Source organism: Notamacropus eugenii, chromosome 1 (assembly GCF_028372415.1).
Source record: "Notamacropus eugenii isolate mMacEug1 chromosome 1, mMacEug1.pri_v2, whole genome shotgun sequence".
NCBI classification, from domain to species: domain Eukaryota; kingdom Metazoa; phylum Chordata; class Mammalia; order Diprotodontia; family Macropodidae; genus Notamacropus; species Notamacropus eugenii.
Window position 1 is genome coordinate 211,828,700 of NC_092872.1, and position 24,033 is coordinate 211,852,732.

The window sequence follows — 24,033 nt, forward strand, 5'->3', positions numbered from 1 at the left end:
ATAGGGGGAGATCTCAACCTCCTTCAACAAGCCAATAAAATAATAATTTATTAAAAAATGCTGGAAAAGGAGTTATTCTGAGAAAAAAGGCAAAATCTTTTGTTTGGCTAATATGGAATAAAGGTTCTGCTCTCTGCTTCAGTCAGGGAGTGAGACTATTCAACCCAATTCTAATCCTCCTAACCTGTCCTAAAATCCATATCTACGAGTAAAGAGGCAAGGGAAGACTAAAATAGAAGGAAGCCCAGGGTCTTTTTAAATAAAGTTCAGGAAAACTCATGCCTCTGGAAACCCTAAAGACCTCTCAAATAATCTATATAGATGTTCCTAATTTCTATAGTGCAGTATATCTGAGAACTAGCTAGGTCATTGAAAATCATATAGTTTGTGAATTCTTTGGATTCTTTGTTTCCCCTCTTTCTCTCAAGTCGGGGCTAGGAGGAAGAAAGAAATCTCACTTCCTGAAGTGTCTAGTGAATACCTGCCTCACTGAGATCAGTCCACTTCCTCACTCTCTCTGAGGTGCTGCTGAGACACCAAAAGGAGTGGCTGGAACCCCTGAAGTGAAGGTAGATGAGCCAGAAGAGTCAGCTTAAAGTTTGGGCTGATTGTAGCCATATGGCACTTGGTTAGGTGATGACACACAGCATACTCTCAGTTAAGGGGCAGCTAGGTGGTGCAGTGGATAGAGCACCAGTGCAGGAATCAGGAGGACCTGAGTTCAAATCTCACCTCAGACACTTGACACTCACTAGCTGTGTGACCTTGGGCAAGTCACTTAACCCCAATTGCCTCATCCTGGGTCACCTCCAGTCATCCTGATGAATATCTGTTCACTGGATTCAGATGGCTCTGGAGGAGAAGTAAGTCTGGTGACCTGCACAGCCCTCCCTCCCTCAAAACAAAGTCAAGGGCAAGTCATGTCATCATTTCCCTGATGACATGGCCTTCTTTGGCAATGAAGGATGAACACACTCTCAGTCAAATTCTTCACATTTATTGACTAGAAAATGAATTTCATGTCCAAAAGATTTTGTTTTGTTCTTATTTTGAATGTCTATCTGATGCAGTTTGCAGGAAATAGTAGCAGATATGACAAGGAGACATGATGCTTGTTGAGAGGACTCAAGGCCAAGATGCCTGCCATTTAGAAAGCAAGTGTCATGGGTGGGTGATATCCCATTAGCTGAGGCAAAAAGAAAGGTTTCATATCACAGTGATAACACTATGTCAACTGCTAGAGATAGTAGGAGTGAAAGACAAAGGGAACTGGAGAAAGGAAAATATAGTGAGGATTGAAAAAAGGTTAGTGTGCACACAGTTGCTGGTCTACTTGGGAAACACTGTGACCACATCATAGCCCTCAGGTGGGGTCACTCGCTCCCGGGCATGTTTTTCACAATAGATGCAGTCCTCCACAAAGAAATGGCCCTTCTGCTTCAGGTTGGTCCCACAGTCACTGCACACGTAGCACTCCGGGTGCCGATGCTTGTCTCGAAGCTTCACAAATATACCGCTGTGGACAAAGGGACTCTGTTAGTCCAGGACATCTGTGTGACTGCTATCCTATGAAGGTCACAGGATCAGATTTAGAGCCAGAAGGGACCTTAGAAGTCATCAGGTCCAACCTACTCATTTTAAAGACTTGGAGGCTAAGGCTCAGAGTAATGAAATGACTCTCCCATGATCCCAGAGCTTAGAGACAAGACTAGAACCCAAGTCCTCCTATCTTCAAGATCAATCTTCTGTCCACCATATTGCCTCATGGGCACTGCCTGGGGCTGGGACACTTGCTCCCAGATAAAGCAATGGAAGCCACCTTTTCTCACAACCAAAAAATGATGGAACTATATAGGCAAAACAAATGTAGGATCACAGATATACAAGGAGAAGGGAACTTAGAGGTCAGATGAAGGCAGGGGAGGGGTTAGAGCTTACTCTCCGACAGGGCTCACCTGCCAGTTAGTGCCCATTTGTCAGAGCATTCCTATACCTTGCTGTGCACCGTTAGCATCCTCTGTGCCTGAGTAAGTGACCCATTCTGGATTTCATTATAGATGAAATGAGAGGGTGGGGCAGGTCAGTACTTACACAATGCCAGTGCCACATTTGTCACACATGGGCAGCTTCTGGGCATTTCCAATCGATGCAGCAACTTTGGTAACAGGTGCCTTTACACTTCTGAATCCTGAAGGTTTATTGGGATCCCCTTAAATGTGGAAAACATGTCAAGTAAGACGGAAAATAAAATAACATTCACATAGAAAATTTAAGTTAACAAAATGCTTTTACATGTTTTCTGTTCTGAGCCCTAACAACCCTATGAGGTAGGTGCTACAACAATCCTTGTCATCTTCATTTCATAGGCAGGAAACTGAGGATCCAAGAAGTTAAGTCATTTCCTCAAGGTTTCACAGCTAGTAAATATCAGAGGTGAGTTTTGACCTCAGGTTTTCCTGACTCTAAGTCCAGTCCTCTCTCATCTATATCATTATTTTAGCATTTGGCAATGCTTGGCCACTAGAGAGAGCTAGAATTGGATTTTACAGATGGGGAAAACCAAAGATTTTTTAGGCTGAGATAGGGCCATAATTAAGAGTTCAGTACCTGGTCATTGGCTCGACCCAGAGAGGGCCAACTGAGGGTCAGCTTTGAGGCAATGTGATACAGTCGTAGGGCCCTCATAACAAACAAATAGAGAAAAAACTGGAACAATCCTGCTATTTCTGATTGGTATTTATTGATGTAGTAAAGAAGATATTTATCTAGCACAGGCGGCACTGACTGAAATTGGACTAGCTCATAATTTACCAGATCAGATGTTTATGCTAACGAAGGAAGGTAGAGAAGGAGCATTGGTAGCTGGCTAGGGGAACCTCAGAGATCTTTTAATATTTATTTTTCATTATTAGTGATTTTTGCAACATTTTTCAGGGTTGATATTTCTTTTCTGAAAACTCTTCATATCCTTGGGCCACTTATCAATTAGTGAATGCCTCCCTCTAATATGTGCCAGCTCTCTATATGTTTCATGGATATCAGACTTTTATCAAAGATATTTGATGTAAAGACTCCCCCCCACCTCAATTGAGAGTTTTTTTAAAAATTATGTTCTAGGTACATTATTTTTGTTCATGCAAAAGGTTTTTCATTTTGCTAACAAAAACTGTCTCCTTTGTCTTACATGGTGCCTTCTATACTTTGTATGGCACGTATTTTCCCTCAACCATAGATCTGATAGATAGCAACTTTTTTTTAAAAATGATGTGATCTTTTATGTTAAGGTCAATTATCCATTTGGAGTTTATTGTTGTATGCAGTATAAACTGCCAGCCTAAATCTATTTTCTGCCGGACTGCTCCAGTTTTTTTCAGTTTTCTGGGAAGCTTTAAATAGATAGTCCTTCCCCTAGCAATTGCATTTGAGGGTTTATCACATGCGGGGCTTATGATGTTAAACTGTTTCTGAATTTTAATTATCTAATCTGTTCTACTCATCAACTTTGATCCAATAAACATTTATTAAATATCTACTATATAACAGGCACTGTGCTAAGTGCTAGGCATTGTGCTAAGCACTTTGGAAGTGATTTTTCCAAAACCAAAGTTCCCTGAAGCCACTAAAGTGTTTTCATGTTTTCTTGTCCTTACAAGTCTGAAACTCTTGTAACCTTGTTGTCTGCTCAAAACTTGGAAACACACACACACACACAGAACACTGCTAGGCATAATGCTTTTTTGAGCATTGGGAGTTCATCCAGAAAACATTCTTCTTTTTCCCTGACGTTAGCACATCAGGATATCTTTGGCCAACTTCACTATGAAAAGGAGGAAACTGCAATGATTTCCTCTACCTGGACAACTCTAAAGCATAAACCAGTTGTTGAAATAAAGTCTTAGTTGAGTACAAACACTAGTGTCAGGAAACTTCTTGGGATTGAAAGAACAGTATTGATTCATCAGTGAGCAGAGAAAACATTTACTTTCCATTGATAGCCAATGCAGGATGACAAGTCTATAAGAAGGAACTAAGTTTCTCAGAGATGTGTTGTCTGATGACACATAACTGAGCTGATTATGTTGCTTGTGGAATGCATAAACCAACACCGAAAATCACAGGAAGGGGGAGGGATAGGAATTACAATAACTGGATTCTACATTTAGTCATGTATCTCCTGTTCCCATCGCGAATGTGCCATTTACTGGAACTGGAGTTATAGCTCATTATAGCTAGGAGAGACTTTAAAAATGTTCTAGTCTATCACGCCTCCACCAACTTCACTGGCAAAAAAAGAAAAAAAATGACACAGGCTCAGGGAGTCAAAATGACTTCCATGGTCACAGAGTTAGTTAAGGACTGAGCAAGAAATGTAACCCAGGTCTCCCAACTTCCAGTCTATTGTTCTTTAATTCAACATTTATTCAACAAGTAGTTATTAAATGCTTACTTAATAAGTGGTAAAGAAAACAATATTTGTCCTCAAGGGGCTTATATTTTACTGTATAGCGGAGTTTAGGGTGTGTTGGGGTAGGCAACAACATGTATACAGATAAATTAATACAAAATATTTACAAAGTAATTTCAGGTACATTGAAGTTGCTAAAAAAACTGTGTTGTAGACCAAAAAGTCGTTGTGTGGGAGGTGGCCCTCAAGATGGAAGGACACTAAGGCTTCTAAAAGGTAGAAATGAGGAAGGAGTAAATTGGAGGCATGGGGAGAGCCTTGCAAAGGCACAGAGAGAAGATAGACTTGATTGCAGGGGACAACATGGAGGCCAATTGGAATGGAATGGAGAACATGTGAAGTCAGTCTGGAAAGACAGCTTAGAACTCTAGCAGGAAGGTCCTTACTTACAGTTTGCATTTATCCTAGGATCAATAGGGTGCCACTAACTTTCCTTGAGTGAGAGTGATTTGGTTAGACTGGTGGCTTTAAGAATATTAATTTGGCAGTTAGGTAGCAAATGGACTGTAGACCACACAGAATGGAGGCAGGGGGACTAATTAGGAAGCTTAGCAACAAACAGCCTAGATGAGAGGTGATGAGGGCCTGAATGAGGGAGAGCAGAGGTCATGGGAGTGGACAGAATTGGGGAGGCATAATAGAGACAAAATCAAGACAACTTGGCACCAGCCCTCTATTGTGCCCCACGTAATAGAGAGTTCAAGCTTCTCTGTGGTGCCAAGCAGTAAGAATGTTTAAATTCAAATAAAATCTAGTATCTCTGGAAAGCCCTTCAGCCTGGACAGACTCAAGTCTTCCACTGAAGTCAACAGCTGGTTATTTTTTTCACTTTCAATGGCACTTTGAGTGGTTTAATTGAGCTTATCTTAAAAGGCATTCCCTAACTGCAAAGAGCTTGCCTTCTACAATGGACAAAACAGAGTAATATAAGAAATCCCCACAACCTATCCTGGGATTACTTCAGTCTGGGAGTGACATAAGATCTATTTATTTTAAATTGAGATTTACTCCCCTGGGGCATAACCCCACACATAATCTCTGACATACTCTATATGGTCCCAGGTCAGTCATGTACTGGGTGGAAGTTTGAACTAAATGACCTCTAAGAACCTTCCTAACTCTCCCATGCCAGAATCAACCACAGCACTCCCTTGGCTTTGCCCTTCCTCGGTGGTAGGAGGGAAAGGGGCTGCAGTCTTTAGTGTGCCTCAGTCAGCCACCTGCATGATGATCTATGATCCTATGCATTGTAGAGCATGAGTTGCTCCCAGTCTGGGTGACAGTCTCTTCAGTTGTTCAGTACCCCTCACTTTTTTTTTTTCTACCTGACTCCCTTCAACCACTAGCTGCATTATGTGCAAGGCTTTCCCTTGGAAGCTGAGCCTTCCCTGGGCCAGAGATTCTTAACATTTTGTGATCACGGATCCCCTTTGGCAGTCTGATGAAATCTATGGACCCTTTCCAGAATGTTTTTAAATGCATAAAATAAAACACATAGGGTCACAAAGGAAACCAATGATATTAAAAAACTATTGTAAAAAAAAATTTTTTTTAAGATTTTTAAGTGTTAAGGAGAAGACCTTTCCTAGGAAGTTACTTTTTTTTCACCTAGATCTAGATCCAAGCTGACCTAATCACAAGACTTCAGAATTAATTTCTAAAAGAGAACACCTAAAAAGGATTTCCCTGAGTGTTGTCCTCTCCCTCCCTAGAACAAAACACAACAAGCCTCTTACCCAAAAAATAATTTGTCCTCATTGGCTGCCATATTGTACCTTTTCCTGAAAGGGCTGCCCAGGAGGAAAAAACAAGACAGCAAACTAGGAAATAGATGGCAGATGAGGCAGAGACCAACGTTTACACTCTTTTCTGGGTCTGAGAAAATGAGAAGGAAAGCTAAAATACTGGGTGCCACAGTCAAGATCCAAAAAAATCTCAATGGGCTAGAATGGTTAATCAATTATTTATTGAGCACTTTACTCTGTGCCAGGCACCACCCTTATGTCAGGGAGTTCTCTGGTCAGGAATTTCACAGGAGTGTCAATGAGAATTTTTTGAGAGAGTCTTAAAAGGGAAGAGGGAACAGGGATAGTATAGATTCTTATGATTGGGGTTTGACATTCCTGGATGAAAAGCCTGGAGTATGATGAACTGGAGGGTAGAGGCTGAGAGGAGGAAATGAAGCAAGAAAGAGAAAATTTCTGTCAACACAAAAAAGGTTAAGAATCCCTATTTTAGTGGCTCTAACTAGTACAGATTCCAGGATCTAGGATCTAGGAGGTCTTCTCTTAGTGGTGCTTTCCCAAGATCTCCCTACTTCAGAGTGTGCCCTTTGAAAAAGGCAGCCATTAGATGATGGAGAGGAAAGAGAGGAAGGGGATGGAAGGATCTACAGTGCCTAGAATCATAGATTTGGAGCTAGAAAGAATCTTAGAACTCATTTTGTAGATAAAAATGAGGACCATAAAGGTTAAATGACTTTTCCAAGGTCACATAGGTAGTATCAGGACCAGTACACAAATCCAGCTCCTCAGACTCCAAATAAAGGACTCTCTCCATTATAATTCCCCTCCTTCATGAGATGAAGAAAAACAGGGTTTCCAGGGAGGCCAAACAGGCACATTTCAGGGCCCCAAATATTGGAAAGAAGCCTGGAAAGAGATCTGAGTCTGTCTCAGAGGCCGTGGGGGACTGGCTCTTCACTGTGGGTATTCATCAAATCAGAGATTAGGCAGCAAGCAAGCCCTTGGCACAAGTGCTCTGATGATCCTGCCTGACACAGTTCCTGATGCTCTCTAGCTCTGGCTGGTCTAAGAATGATTACAGGACCACAATCACACCTTCTGGGGCAGGACTCAAATGATACACTCTCTTTCTGTTGCTTTGAGAACTAAAGATGGTACATCCCTTCTCTCTCCTAGGGGGACAGAACACATTTTGTCCTTCCTCAGCTCCAAAAGGAAAGCAGAGCAACTGGGTTTTGTTTCTGATTCATTTTAACCATATCTGTCATCGTCCCTTGCCCTCAGACCTTCACATCCTTTCCAAGCCCAACAGGAAGGCTGCCTTTGGGCTTACAGAAAACCAAAGGGGTGGAGAGAGAAGCCTTATAATTGGAAACAACTCATGAGGGAAAAAGTTTCACAAAGCTTAGGAGAGAGGGAGTGCTTGTTGCCTCATATACTAAAAGCAAGAACCTGGGCTAGTCCCTTCCCCAATTTAAGCCACAGTTTCCTCCTCCATAAGATGGTGGAGCTATACTTGAAGATTTCTGAGATCCTTTTAAACATCAGTATTCTATGTTCTGTGACCCTAAGACATTTATATAGAACACTGGGAACACAAAGAAGTATCTAGCTTAGCATCCAATTTCTTGAAGTAGGAAAGAGTATTTTTCAGGTGATTGCGTACAAAAGCTAAATCTTTTTCAAAATTTTAGGCAAACTCTTTCTCTGTGCTAAGTGGCTCCTAATCTAGAAAGAACGTAATGAAATAATACAAAACAAAAGAAACAGAATCAGACAACTAGAGTGCATACTAACCATGACCTAATAAAAGGAAAAGGAAAGAAACATGAATAGACAAAGAGTCCTGATGGGGACTCCAAGGGAGTGACTATAAAGTCATGAGAGTCTACAGGTTGAAATATTTGGTTTTGTTGTTTTTCTTTTTATGGACCAGATCTGTGATTGCATTTACACAGAGAATTTCGAGTGAGGAAACTCCCTACTAATGAAATCAGCCAATGTTCTGCAACTTGGTCTTAGTGAGTTTCCACCAGACACTGAGTAGTTAAGTGACCTGCCCAGGGTTACTCAGTCAGTATATGCTAGTGGAAAGACTTCAACAAAAGTTTTCCTTACCCTGAGGCTGGCTCTCTATCCATTATACCATATTACCTCCTTTGTAATATTTATAGATTAATAGTTACACCTAGCCAATAACATTTGAGAGGTATGGAAATAGCTAATTAAAATATAAATGGCTTCTAAGTATGTATAATTCATATTGAAACAAAATATTAAATTTAGAAACACTTAAAAAGAAAATAATAACTGACCCCCAAGTCCTGGGTCAACCAACTCAAATGACAAACACAGCTTACCTTTCTCCTCAGACTCTAGAATTTCTTGCAAAACCAGGAACGAGGTGGATTGTTTAGGTGGCTCATTTAGCTCCTGCTTCTCTTGTAGCATCTTGTAAACTTCTGAATCTTTAGCTATGCCAATGTTACCTGAAGGCTGGCTGTGTTCTAAGCTATAAAGAATGTTTGGAAATTCATAATGAGCAATCATGAGTTTTAAAAAAGTTATCTACTTCCCTCCCTTCAAAAATAAGAAACAAAATACCAAACAAAAACCATCCCCCAAGATGAAAGCTGAAACTTTCTCCCAATCCAACAGTGTGCAATTTTAGCTGGCTAGGACTATAAACCAAGCAAAAACAATTTCTTCCAAATGGCTACAGTAACTCAGTTTTAAAAGAAAGTTTGGAACAGACCTTTTCTGATAACCAAAAATTCTAGCAACATCTAGAGCAGGAGTTCTTAACTATTTTTGTGTCATGGAACCCTTTGGCAGTTTGGTGAAACCAATGGTCTTCATCTCAGAATGATGTTTTAAATGCAGAAAATAAAGTACATAGAATGACAAAGGAAACAATTCTGTTCCTATGCAGTTTAAAAAAAAAAAAACAAGTTCATGGAACCCAGGTTAAGAATCCCTGATTTTGAGACAGATTTTTATGTATCATTCAAGTCCAGTTGCATGGACTATGGGTTCTTTATGTTAGCAAGCATGTGGATGTATGTGGTGTTTATGGATCTGTTCTTTCATTGGCCTTAAGGAAATCCCAGTAAGGAAATGACCTTCATCAATGAAGATCTGCAAAGCCTCTGAACTAATTGTGTTAGACTGTTGCCTGGGGCATCCAGAGGATAAGTGACTTGCCCAGGGTGATCTTAATTTAGAGGTCAGCTCTCTATCCACTGCACCAGCAATATGTATAGTGATGTTAATTGTGAAAAAACTAATGCTGCCTCAAGCACAATCCAAGAGAAACTATGTGGGCCCAATTTGTTCTTCACAATAGCATAATGCATAAGGAAAAGGTTCATTCCTACAACTGAGCTCAGCGTATGCTGAGATTACCAAGTATTTTGGCCTTTGAGGAAAGGGAACATGTCTACAGTGCCTTGTACACAGTAGGAGCTTAATAACTGCTTCCTGACAAGCTAAATCTTATTATGCTCCATAGTTATAATTCTGGGAACTTGAAGAGAAGGATCAAAAACTAAGATTATCTTTGTCAATAAAGGAGAAATCTCTTTAGTAAACTAATACATTGGATAATATCCTCTACACTAGTTGGTATTACAATGCTTCTGATAGGCTGACTTCTGGTGGGGTAAGTGTTACAACTCTAGTCTCCATCCTTCTTCTCTCCCCTCTCCATCAAAGCTCCAATATCCAGTCTGATCATTGGACTCATGTAACTCACAAGAAGACAGAAATGATTGATAGATTGTTTTTCATTGCATTTTAAAAGAGGACTTAATTTGTTATTCTGTTATTTTAGTCATGTCTGACTCTTCATGACCCCATTTTGAGTTTTCTTGGCAAAGATACTGGAGTGGTTTGCCATTTCCTTATCCAGCTCATTTTACAGATGAGAAAACTGAGGCAAACAAGGTTAAGTGATTTACCCAGGATCACACAGCTATTAAGTGTCTTGAGGTCACATTTGAACTCGTAACTTCCTGACATCTAGGTCCAGTTCTCTAGCTACTACACCACCTAGTTACTTCTTCCCTAATCCCTAATTAAGTATAAAGTGCAGGGAAGACTTGGTCTTGGAATACTGGGGAATGAATGGCCCTAGGCAAGCTCCCACAGCTAGCAGCCCTCTGCACCCTTTCCCCAAGCATCAATGGGACTGCTGTCTTGATTACTCATGAATCTCAAATTCCAATACTTCCCACCTCATGCTTTCAGTTTAAAAGGCCAACTCTGGGTCTGTTCCTAGAAAGCTGCCTGACAGATAAAAGAAGGAGGGGAGCGTCTCCTTTGGGATGGTGTGGGGTAGGAGACCATATCCATGAGAAGATTCTAAGTTCACCTCTCAGGGAAGAGGTTCTTGTCTTAGATTCCTGTGAAATAGATTATTTCCTCAGCCTGCTCCCTCTGCCCAAGTACTCTAGGTTTGCAAAGGCAAAGCGGGGCAAACACTTTTCTCCCAAGCTCCACTTTCCTAAGGGAGAAACTGCTTTCTATTTGATGACTGGAAAGAAGAGAAAACTACAAAATCATCTGGTGTCCTCTCATTTCCTGCCTCTGCTTTCTTTTCTGTGTGTGTGTGTATGTGTGTGTGTGTGTGTACACACACACACACATACACAGTAAAGATATTTTTTAGCTACCTGGACCTTTGACCTTACTGAAACCATGATGGGAAAATGGGCTGGCTTAGGTCACTATGTCCTGATGAAACTTTTAGAGACTAATCATATTCAAACCCCAGACTGTCTCTTTAGACATGACCTGCATCTTTTAGGGGAAAGATAACCCAGTAGATCATCAAAATAAAATGACCACCCATCAGATCTTTCTGATAACTTGTAAGTATAAAATGTGCTCTGTGATTTAAAAGTATGAAAAGAACATAACTTTCATCAAGTTGTAATCTACGAGCAAAATTCTTTAAGAGAATATTAATCCTGACTAACAGAGTCTGAATGCAGATCAAAACATACTATTTATCACTTTTTTGTGTGTATGGTTTTTTCCCCTGGGTCTGTGTTGTCTTTCACAACATGACTAATATGGAAATATATTTTGCATGACTGCACATGTATAACCTATATCAAATTGCTTATTGTCTGAGGAAGGGAGTGGAAAGAAAGAGAGGGAGAGAATTTGGAACTCAAAATGTTTAAAAATGAATGTTAAAAATTGTTTTTACACGTAATTGGGGAAAACATTATTAAAACCCTACAAAAAATGTTAAAATCCCCCCCCCAAAAAAGAAAAGAATATTCATTCTGTTAGAGTATTTTATATTCATCAGTCCTTTTCTGGGAAAGAAGGTCATCCAATTTTTACCACAGTTCTCTAGTCACAGAATCATCACAGAACTTCACTATTGGAAAGGTTTTCGGTGGCCATCTTAGCATCTAACCAGCACACAAAGAAGAATCCTATCTACAACCTATTTGGGAAATGGTCCAGTCTTTGCTTATTAAAGGAATACTTGTTTCTTCCTGAAACATCTCATTCCACTTTCAGAAAGTTCTAAGTTTGGGGCAGTTGACTGGTTTAAATTACAACTAAATTGGTCTCTTTGCAGCTCCCAACTTCATTCTTGCCTCCTCCCACTGAGACCATGCAAAACATGTCTCTTTTTCCACATACTAGCCCTTTAAATGAAGATAGCTATCATATGCTCCCTGAATCTTGTCTTCTTCAGGATAAACATTCTAGATCCCTCAAATGAACCTTTCATAGCAAGTGTCTGAGGCTCTTTGCTACCTTGGTCCCTCTGTGATTTCTCTTGAGCTTTTCAAGGTCCTTCCTAAACTGTGGTACCCAGAACTGGATAAAATATCCATACGTGGTCTGACCAGAAAAGAATATAGCGGGACTACTACTTTCATAGTCCTTGATATCATTCCCCCTCAAGAGCACTTTAAAACTGTAGCCATTCATTTCTTTTTTTTTAAGGGGGGGGGCAGCCTACTATATCATATTATTCCTCAATCTGCCATAGACTGATTGCCAGTTATATCATGTCAAGTTACATGGTGTCTGTTGGAAACATAAAACTATGAATTTTATTTACCATAATTACAGATCTTTAAACAAAAATAGAAAATGACTGATGTCTTCTTCTCTTTGGTTACTGCTACTTAACAAACCTTAAATCATTTAGTCCTATCCTCTGCTTGATGTATCAATCTCGTTTATAACCTCCACGTGACATCTACCTTCTCCTTGAATACCTCATGTGATGGAGAACTCATTACACCATGAGATAGACTATTTAATTGTTGAACAGCTCTAATCACTAGCTAGGCTATTCTTCTTAGAATTAATTCCAAATATATTTGCCTAAAATTTTTACCCATTAGACTCACTGGTCCCAATACTACCCTTTAGAAACAAACACAAGATCTGTTCATCTTTCATGGGTTCTTCAAATATTTGAGGTTAATTGCGAGTCTCATTGGCATACGTGGCTATGAGTTTAGAAGCAGAGAAGAGGTTGTGGAGGGTCTGGGACTCAGAAACAGTGACTGCCCAACGTGCTGAGAGTTTAAACTAAAGTCTTAAAAATGACACAAAATGTCACAAACATTTATCTATTTTTTAATCAACTTCCCAAATGAACAGAGTCCCTATTCCTATTCTTAGAATAGGATGTTTGCTTTCTTTCCCCAGCTGTTGAACCTTAATCATTCCCTATAACATTAATCAGAGGGTTATTTATAAACTCTCCTTCCCCTCTTTCACTTTTAGTTATCTTAAACTACAGAACAGTATCTACGGTATTTCAAAGGATCTCAGGTTTAGAGCTAAAAGGGACCTCAGAAATCATCTCGCCCAAATCTTTCATTTTGTAGATGGGAAAATTGAAGCCCAGAAGGCTAAATGATTTGCCCAAAGCCACACAGGAAGAAAGCAGTAAAACTAGGATTTGAAGCAAGGTCCTTTGATACCAAATCTTTCACCTTTTCCAGTGATCTACAGGATGACTCTCATTATTTTCAAGTTGTCTGAAGTAACCATTCAGGAACTGCTAAAACCGATATTTAGGAATGAGAACTATAGCGTTATCAAATAGTTTCCTGAAACAATATCATTTTTTAAAATTGCCATCTTTGATGCAAAAGACATTGAGGGAATCACAAAAGAACTTTGTGACAGATATATGTCTGCAATGAAGACACGGAAAAATAGCGCCACAATCAACTGACATGGACTCCAGGGAAAATGCACATCACCAGAAACATGTACCACGGCAGAAATAGCACAAAAGTCTTAGGTGTTTACACTACTTCTTGCATAGTGTAAGGAATAGTGAGGGGCAGCAGGGATGGAGGAGGAAAAGCTAGACTGAGATGGCTTTAGTAAACATATCATTCATTAATGAACTACAGTGAAGGAGTTGGATGCATGAGTCAAGCCATTTATAGTACTGGTTCAATTACAGGTTACATTTTTCCCTACCTCCCTCCTGCCCCCCACCAAAAAAAAATTTGGCTTATAGAAAAAATGAAGACAGACTATAAATACCACTATTTTTCAGTTTGTACTTAGGTATGTACTTTTTTCCTTTCAAAGAGATCTCATTTTGTGAGTGTAGCCCACATCGGAGGTGACTGGACCAGTAGAAAATATCACACTTAACAGTTTCTTGTCAGCCCCCAAGCTGTGATTATCAGCTCTTAGAAAGGCCAACCTTCAATAAAGGAATGTGACACCTATCTTTCTTTATTCCTCTTTAAAGACAAAATGGGCTGGCATAATAGTTCCTAAGTCCCTGAGAAGGAGATGCCGAGCATTGGTCTTCTCTTTATCAATATTCTCTGTCTCTCTCAAAGACAATCTTAGAGTCCTGTTGTAACACAGATTACTCAAATATTTAAAATATCTGAAGCATTTAAAGCATCTCTTCAGTGTTAGGGGATTACGTACTCCCAGAAACTTATCGGATGTGGAAAGTTACCCATAAGGTGAGCCCAGTAAGACCCCATCTTAGCCTAACTAATGAGAAAAGAAGCTTGGAGTGAAAAGATCAAATCTTTAAAAAAAATGAAGAGATTATGCTCCCAACAGAACAGCTATGACACAGAGATTATTTAGGGGGCTAGCTTGTAGTATTTGTGAGAGAATTAGTTATTTTCTCACTTAGAGAACATCTAGAGCTAATGCTCAGTCTGCTAACAGATATTATTAGAGTCAGCATTCAACTTTTAGGGAATTGCCCAAAGACATCCACTGAAATCCATACATAAAGTCAAGAAGAAAAAGGGGACAAGTTGGATAAGATATGATGCCAATTGTTCATGTAACAACCACCATCATCCCCTTCTCTCGAAAGGGGATTTTGGAGAGACTCTAGACCAGAGTCAAGGAGAGAGATGTCAGGGAGAGGAAAGGGGAAAGGACTTTCTCAAGGAAAGGAATTAGGAAAGAATTTTTGGAAAATTCTTGGTGACTTCAATGAAAACCATAAATGTATGCTATCTAACCTGCAGATAATACAAAGCCAAGAGGGAAAACTAATAGAGCTTCATGACACTGAAAATTATGTTGACAATCCTTTGACATTTTCAAAACAACAGTACAGGATGGGATGACAGGAATAAAGGGAAAGGAAGTGAAGGAAAGAAAAGAGAAGGGAGGAGAAAGAACAGGAGGGTAAGGGAGGGGAGGAGAAGAGAAATCCCTTTATTTCTTGTGCCTCCAAGTAACTATAGTCTCTAAGAATAGAAGTTATGAAGGGTTTGTCCATCGTATTGGTGGAGGGAGCCTCCACTGGAAGTTCTTAACACTGATAAAATCAAAGATCTGGACAATTAATCCAGACAAATAATTTGAGACATTTAAGGAAATCATTTTTAAAATGCAAAAGTGCATCATAATGGAACTATTATAAGGAAGTAGGATCTCATCCAGGATGAGAGGGGGAACAAAGAACTGTCAGTTATAGAGAAGCAGATGGGTGAAACAGAACTATGTATTAGATGGAATGTGGCTTCAGAACAGATTAATTAATTAATCACAGTACTGATCAATGGACAGATGCCAAGTTGGAGGGAATTCTTTGGTGGTGAGCAACACAGTTCTGCGAACAGCCTGTCCTATCCAAATCTTTTAGCATTGACATAGAGGAAGCCCTTGAACATACTCTATCTAATCAACAGATAACACGAAGAAGACAGGGAAAGCTAGTAGAGGCTTTATGACACTGAAAATAATTTTGACAGGCCAAAATGACTGCTCAAAACTAACAAGATGGACTCACATAAAGATAATTGTAAAGTCCCACAGTTTGTAAGTGGCGCAGCCTAGACCAGGATCAGTTTGGGACCATTCAGTTTTAAACATTTAATGATTCAATTCAGCTACGTAGCACTTCATATAAACCACACCTGGGTGTTTAATTCAATATGACATGTGAATTAGCTACCAAAAAATCCAGTTCAATTTCAGGCTACATTAATAGAAATATGGTATCCAAAATAAATTATGTAACAGTCCTTTGTACTTGGACCTGGTCAAACCGCATCTGCAAGTTTCTTCTGTCCTGATAAACTGGAACAAGTCCAAGAGCACAACTGAAACACTGAAGGTTTTGATGCTGGGTTATGTGAGGAGTTGAGGGGTCTTTAAGGCTAGAATTCAAGCTAGTTTTCTTTAAGGCTCTCAAAGACTGTCCTATGGAATAAAAATTAGATTAGCTCTGAGTAGTTCCATCAAACAAGGTGACACAACACCTTTTTATCAAGTCTAATTACTGCACCATAAAAAAAGAGATATGAAAAAATCCTTCATGATGTGGACTTTTCAGAGGAGATAGGACTTGCCTGTGGCTAACCTGTTCACTTCCTCAAGGATCAGGAAGCTGAATGTGGGACAGGGAACTGGGAGGGCGGGGAGGGTTTAGGGGTTGGGAGGGGAAGAATAATTAGAGGAACTGGAAGGAAGGAGGCAAAATGTAATATTATTTTCTGCTTGAGTCAAAGGGAAGGACATGGACACTTAGAAACCAAAACTATGGAGTCCTCTTAAGGTCTCCCTGAGGTCAGATGAGTGCATGAAAGATGCTCAGGTTAAGGCTGTCTGAAGAAGGGAAATGTCTATTTTCTAACTAGGAGTAATTAGAGTTCTGATTCTGGTCCTTACTGACTGTGTGACTCCAGACAAATCATCTAACTTCCTTTTTAGGTAGGTTTTTATTATTAATCTCTTTTGCTTTTCACATCACTTTCCTTTTTCCCCTCCCTTCTTCCCAGAGTGATTTAACTTCTAATAAAGAATTAGGCCTATGTATTAGAGAATAATAAAGACAGCACAAAACATGGATGCTGTGATTCCTCAGGAATCTGCCTAATCACTACCTTTGAAATTGTTGTATTATGTTCCTCCTTTGTTTTTGAAGAAGACCATGCCATCAGAGATATGATGACATGACTTGCACTTGACTTTATTTTGAGTGAGGGAGGGCTATGCAAGGTCACCAGCCTCACTTTCTCCTCCTGAGCCATCTGGATTCAGTGACCAGATATTCATCAGGATGAATGAAGAAGGCTCAGGATAAAATGGGAGACTTTGGCCTTTTAGGCTAAGGCTTTTTCAGGTACTCACTTAAAGTGAGGTAATGCCCATTCAGTGAATAAGCATCTTTAAAAAGTAGTCAGGGGGATGGCCCCTTTAATAGAGAAGAAAAAAATAAATAGATAAATCACACTGGGAGGGGCAGGAGCCTTAGGGTTGTTGTTTCAAAGAGAAACTGTTAGTATTGACTTTCACTCTAAGCCAGGAGGGTCCAAAAACAGCCATTGAGTGGAGGTTGGGCAGGGACCCACTGTTGTTATCTTTGAAATATATATCAGAACAAGGCAGAGGGGTGCTTTGGTGGACATTCTGATTACATCAGGAGATGAATTTATGCAGAAATGACCACGTGGTTTATAGCATCCTAGATCTAGACTTGGAAGTTGTGTCACCTTGTTTGATGGAAGTACCCAGAGCTAATCTAATCTTTATTCCATAGGACAGTCTTTGAGAGCCTTAAAGAAAACTAGCTTGAATTCTAGCCTTAAAGACCCCTCAACTCCTCACATAACCCAGCATCAAAACCTTCAGTGTTTCAGTTGTGCTCTTGGACTTGTTCCAGTTTATCAGGACAGAAGAAACTTGCAGATGCGGTTTGACCAGGTCCAAGTACAAAGGACTGTTACATAATTTATTTTGGATACCATATTTCTACCAGTAGATCAGAGGCTATCGTCCAGTCTCTGCCCTCCTCCCCCCCCCTTTTTTTTTTTTTACAGATGAGGTAACTGAGACTCCAGTGAAGTTAAGTTGGAAAGTTGACTGTTGCCTGGCACCATCATCACATACTCACTAAGAGCTTACTGGCCTGCACTATATGTATGGGATCTATAGAAGAGTCCCAAGTTTAGGCTCTATGTAGAATTGCTAATTACTGGATAAGCCAAAATGGATTTATTTTTATTGGTTGAGCTCAAGAGTCAAGCTGGGAGAAGAAAGGTGAAGGCATTCCTACAAGACAGCAAACTCATCTACCCAAATGTATTTATACTTCTACCCTCTCATGGAAGGACCCTGTTCAGAGGTGAGGGAGAATAAGCTCCCAAAAGACAAGAACGGCAAGATCTCTATATTTACTCAGCAAAGTGCCCAGCACCATATAATGTTACTGTTATTCTGTCATGTCCAACTCTTCGTGACCCAATTGGGGTTTTCTTGGCAAAGGGTGGTGGGCCATTTCCTTCTCCAGCTCATTTTACAAATGAGGAAACTGAGGCAAGCAGGGTAAAGTGACTTGCCCAGGGTCACATAACTGTCTGAGGCCAGATATTAATACAGGAAGATGAGTCTTTCTGACTCCAGGCCTGACACTTTTCACTGTTCTTCCTAACTGCTGGCAAAATATAGTACTTGACATTTCCTGTAAGGGTTGGGATTTGTTGCTTTCTCCCTTCTCAAATTATCTTGAATTTACCAACTTGTACATTTATCATCTCCCCTCGGTAGAATATAAGTTCCTTGAGGGCAGGACCTCTATACCTTTGTATCCTTAGTATCTAGCAACAAAACAACAAATGCTAGATCACTTAAATTAGAAGCACTTTATACCTATCTTCTCATGTGACTCCTACAACCCTTTTAGGCAGGTTAAGTATAAGAGTTGGCCCCATTTTCCAAATGAGGAAATGGAAGATAGAAAAGATGAAATGACTTGATCTAAGTCACACAGCTTAAAACCAGACACTCTGACTCCTAGCCAGAAAAAGAGCCTTCCCTCTCCCACTAACCTAACCTGAGTACATATTCCTTTATTATATTCACTCACTACTGCATAATTCCCTCCACAGAGATTGCTGGAGTGGGAGAAGGGAGAACAGTGTATTTGGGGGGAACAAATGAGACACTGGCTTTTTGGATGGTTCAAGTTGCATTTCTGTTTTCAGTATTGGAAGCAGAGGAAAATGGCTAAGATGCCTCAGCGCAGTTTAGATCATCAAAGAGGCCTCTGCCCAGGGACTTACACACTGCTGACCTATGCAAGGCTCAAACCAGAGCCCCAGGGAGAGAACAGCCTCTGAAACCCACACCTGTCTGCTGAGTCCAGTATTCACTGTTGCCTAGCCTTCCTCATTCCACTGAACAATGCCTCCCATTTTCAAATCTGTCTGGGACTGGATTCACCACAGTGACTTCATACAAAACAGACAATGACATGCATTCACAAGCTCGGAACTGCACGTGACGAAGAACAAACATCACCTGCGGAGCGACCCATGCATTATCTTAGAGACAAAGGATTCTGGGCTAACAGGAAAAAAGGAAAAATGGGCCAGACTGCAGATCTCTCACCGATCCCCAGGGAGGTGACTGGAGCATGCTGGGGGTGATGCCAAGGCTAGTGAAGCACAGGCCAGATTACCTTGTCAGAGCAGGGTTATTAGGAGCAAATTTGCCTCTCAGAAGCATCCAGGCTTTTCTTCATCAAGAGAACCAGAAGAGGGAGGAAAATGCATGGGCTAACTCCATTCCCACAGAGAGGGAAAGCACATGAGCTCTCCAGGAATCATCTATCCAAGATGGTTGGACATGGAGGAGTCCCTCCTTTGCAAGGATGTGTATCAGGAGGGCTGTTATGAAAAGGACAACAGGATGCTGCAGAGAAGCTTGGGGTAGGGGGGGAAGAGGGTTTAGAGACAGTTTCAGATTTTGTCATTTCAGAGGGAGAGACACAGCATGAGAGAAGGAAGACATTAGTAAAAGGGAAAAAATCCAAGTGATACTAAAACTATGTGAACATTACTTATTTGTCCTAAGTCATCAGATCTCTTTAATAGAATCATTGATCTAAAAGCTGGAAGGAACTTCAAAGGTCATCTGGTCTACCACCATCCTTCCACTTCCCATTTTGCAAATGAGAAAAATCAGGGCCACAAAGGTTTGGTGGCTTGTCACACACGTAGTGTTGCCAAAGTTGGATCTTGAACCTAACTCCCTCCAGAGTCAGTGCTCTGTCCCCCATACCACATGACACTTATTGAACTATTAATCCCCAATCGTATGCATTTCAATACGGGACAGTATAAGACAGGCTTACTTCCTTTTTCTCCTCCTCATACTCAACTAGAATAGGCCCAAGGCAAAGTCAACCATGACCAAGAGGCCTGGCACCATGGGCTATTTCAGTTACTTTTACAACGAGAATTTTCTTTCAGGGCTTAGGGAAAGAAGGATCTAATATTTAAGTGAAACTTTGTGTGTTAAATGCCTGAGCTCCCAATACATTGAATCCCCAAAAGATACCCCATTCTCATCCTACCATGCTTTCTCACCTGACTTTGTTTCCAGCAAGTGCTGACTTTCCACACCAGGAGTTCTTGAACTTGCTTTATTAATATTTTGATAATTGCATTTTAATATAATTGGTTTCATTTGTAACTCTATGTATTTTATTTTGCACATTTAAAACATTATTCTGAGAAGAGGTCCCTAGGCTTCACCAGACTGCTAAAACTCCAGAATACTCCCTTCAGACATTATAAAAACTTTACTGTATAAATTCTTACTGGTAGAGTTAAGAGTAAACATGTAAAGGAACTCACCCACCCCTTCACATTGATAATAACTCATTTTGTAGTGCAGTGGTACCTAGCCCCAACTCAAGTACAAATGGGAGCTACTAAACCATACATAAGGATCCCTGTGGGCTGCATATTGACTTAGAAACCACAAATTAACATTATCTCTGTTTTATTGCAATTTTATTTATTTTGCTAAATAATCTCCCCATTAGATATTAATCTGGTCCAGATCATATTCTTGAGTGTTATGGGTTTTTAACACCTCTAGGATGGCAGATAAAGCTCTAGAATTGGAATTAGCAAAACATGGATTGAAATCCTAACTCAGATGTGGTTGTGTGACTTTGAACAAGTCATTACCGACCTCCTTGGCTTCCTTTAAATCCCAACTAAAATCTCATTTTTTACAGGAATCTTCCCTGACCTCACTTAATTCCAGTATCTTTCCTCTATTAATTATTTTCTAGTTAGCCTTTCTATGTATTTGTTTTTATGTTTTTTATGCTTTAGTTTATTTATTTTAAAAACTTTCATATTATATTTATATTATAGTAATTATATTTATATTATAATATATTAAATAATAAATATATTAAAATAATATGCTTTATTATTTTAATATTTTTTATTTTATGCTTTTTTCATGTTTTTACGCTTTCTACATATTTGTTTGTATGTTATCTCTCCCATTACTTTGTAAGCGCCTTCAGGGAAGACACTGTCTTTTGCCTCTACATGGTATATAACAGGTGCTTAGTAAATGCTTATTCACTGACTGGATGTCAGTTACATAAGATGTGCAGTTGGACTAAATGACCTCTAAGGTACATTCTAGCCCAATGGATGACCCTCGGATCTCTAGCATTATCTCAGACAATGTGGTGATATTAAGACTATACCAGTTTAAAACACACAAGGATCTCTACAGAATCAGAAAGGGAAAAAAACTAATATATCATTATGATATAAAATAACCCTGTAGACCCCATCCCAGGATAAAGCATCAATCCACTCTGGCCCTGTCTCAGGAAACAAGAGGAGAGAATATAGACCTACTCACATTCCATTGTTTTGCTCTACACTGGCCGCGGTCTTCGACTCCAAGGCATTATTGAAGTTAGAGATGTTTTCTGAAGAGTAGAGTTTGGCCGGGTTGTTGTATTGGGCAGTGATGATGCGAGGGGAAGCACTGGATGCTGGGCTGGCCGAGAAAGGCATGGCGCTTCGGTTATGGGCACTTCCTATGTGCAAGACTTCCTGGACACAGGGGAACAAAGGACAAATCAGTTATGGAAAAACGAAGGTGTGGGGAGACCGGGTGGGTTCATAATTATATACAAAGTCCCAGAGTTTCTGGAACTAAATAAACTAAATAAAATCTCTCCGTGAATAGTCAATCACTCTGTACTTTTCTAGAGACCTGGACACATGTGGTGAAAATTATCTTATTATGTCTCCTCTTGGCATTCAAGTGGCCCTGGGTCCTTGAAGACTACAACAACTGAGTAAAAGCTCTGGTGGCTTCTTCAAAGCTGAGAATGCTCTGAGTCTTGGTCCAGAGATATTTGCAGACTGTGGCTGTTCTCTGAGGATCGGTCTAGTTGAGTACCAGTGGGTGAGTTGTTTACTAGGTGACCCTGGTGACCCGTGAAATAGAGAGAAACACAATTGAGGAAGGATGGGAAAAATAAATGAACATAAAGAAACAGAGTGAAAATGGTTGGGAAATCAACGTGTTATTTCATTGGCACAGAAAACTCCCAGATGCAAAGCTTACTTCATCATTGTGCAGATAGCACCTTCTCTGCAATGTATGGTCTCACACAATTATTCAGGTCATTGAGAGGTCAACTGACTTGTCCAAGGTCACAGAACCAATATAAATCAGAGATGAGTCTTGAACTCAGGTCTTTCTGGCTCCCAGGTCATCCCTCTATCTATCATACCACACCACCTCCCAAACTAAAAAAGAAACAAAGGCCATTTGCTGTAATCTCTACCTTCTCCCCTATTCAGTACTACAGTATCTCTCTACATCATCCTCAATTCTCCTCCTCTTCTCAGTTCTATGAAGAAGGGATGGCCCTTTTCTTGACAAGGTCAACCTTAATGTCCACTGATGACCAAAGTTATTCAATCAATGAACTAAGCACCTATTACTATATGCCAGTCATAATGGAGTGGAAAGACTCCTGGATCTGGAATCAAGGAGCTTGGGTTTGCATCCTTGAGTTGCAACTTAGCACATGTGTGACCTTAGGCAAATCACCTAACCTCTCTGGGCCTGTTTCCTCACCTGTAAAATGAGCTGGAGAAGGAAATATCAAACCACTCCAGTATCTTTGCCAAGAAATGCCCCCCGCAAAAAAAGGTTACAGAGTCTGATATGACTGAAAAATGACTTAACCACTCCTACTGGTCTGCTTGCCACCCTTGAAAGAGAGGTAAAGGACAAAATAGGCAGAATGTGACACATTTTTTGACATGACCAAAATGAAAATTGTTTTGCTTGAGTATGTATATTTGTTACAAAGGTTTTATTGGTCTTCTTTTTTTACTGGAGGAAGAAGAGAAAATAAATATATATTCAATGAAAAAACAAAATTTGGTGTTAAAAAGAAGACTGGAAAGATACAAAGTAAAGACACAAAGATGTGAAGTGTAGAACTTTAAATGCCAAACAGAGGAATTTGTATTTGATCTTAAGAGGTAATAGGAAGCCACTGGAGTTTGTGAGTAGAAAGAAGGAAGGAGAAAACTCGAGAACATTTAGAGAAACAAGGCTGAGAATGCAGACCTCACTCAAGAGATCCTGTAGAGCTTGGAAGGGAAAGCAATGCTACCTGGGCAAAGAGAACTTATCTTTCTGAAGGGATGAAAAGAATATTTCAAGAACTCAAAAGCCTGAAAAAAAATTTGTCCCATGGCTGCAAAGTATCACAGAGCCTAAAGGAGGAGCCTAAAGGAGATGAAAGACACAGGAAACAGACAAGTGTCTTTGAAGGTTAACAAAGAGCAGGCTTAGCTGTAAAGTAAAATCAATAGGTGAATTAGGCCAGATGCTATGAGAACAGCGGTGTAAAAGTCCAATTTTATAAACAGCTACAGACTGCCAAGATATAAACAAGGGGTGGGGGAGGGGAAAAGGGAGGGAGATTAAACAAAAATGCTAAATCTGCATCATGTGCTGAGTCTAGGAGGAAGTTCAAGGTTTAATTAATAATCACTTTTTCCCTTTGGTCAGATCTGTGAGTTCATTAGTATAGGAGAACTCCCATTGTGGAATTCCCTCTGCCAAAGCAGATCAGTAGTCATTCCTAATTAAGGTGTCAGATTGTTGCCTGAGGGTACTGAGAGATTAAGTCATTTGCTGGGATCAGGTCTTCTTGACTATGTCTCTACCCATGCCACACTGCTTCTCTTAATCAAAATAAATAATCACAAATGATTTGATACAGTTGTGATAAAATATTTTGTTTAAAATATTGGGAAACCAATTACAATAAGTAAGACTACTTTTGAATATGGAATGAAGGAAAATAAAAAGTTTACAATTCAAGCCAAGGAAGAGAAAACAAAATTAGCCTGGTCTGATAAGAAGCTTACAAGATGGCTGAGAAGACAACTATTCATTCCCTAATACTTAAAACTTGAAATGTAAATGGGCTGAACTCTATTAACAGCAGAAGGCATTAACTAGGTTTAGAAACAA

At 39.9% G+C, this 24,033-nt stretch overlaps 1 protein-coding gene across 2 annotated transcripts in view; it reads right to left on the bottom strand.

The window, feature by feature from the left end:
- Positions 1-981: 981 nt before the first annotated feature.
- Positions 982-24,033, bottom strand: part of PDLIM1 (PDZ and LIM domain 1) — a 48,593-nt gene continuing 25,541 nt past the window's right edge. For both annotated transcript variants that reach the window (XM_072625844.1, XM_072625854.1), the window contains 4 exons: positions 21,382-21,578; positions 8,571-8,722; positions 2,092-2,209; positions 982-1,516 (listed from right to left, as the gene is read on the bottom strand). In XM_072625844.1, the coding sequence (XP_072481945.1) occupies positions 1,330-1,516; positions 2,092-2,209; positions 8,571-8,722; positions 21,382-21,578 (654 nt within the window). In that variant the 3' untranslated portion in view covers positions 982-1,329. The remainder of the gene's footprint in view (positions 1,517-2,091; positions 2,210-8,570; positions 8,723-21,381; positions 21,579-24,033) is intronic.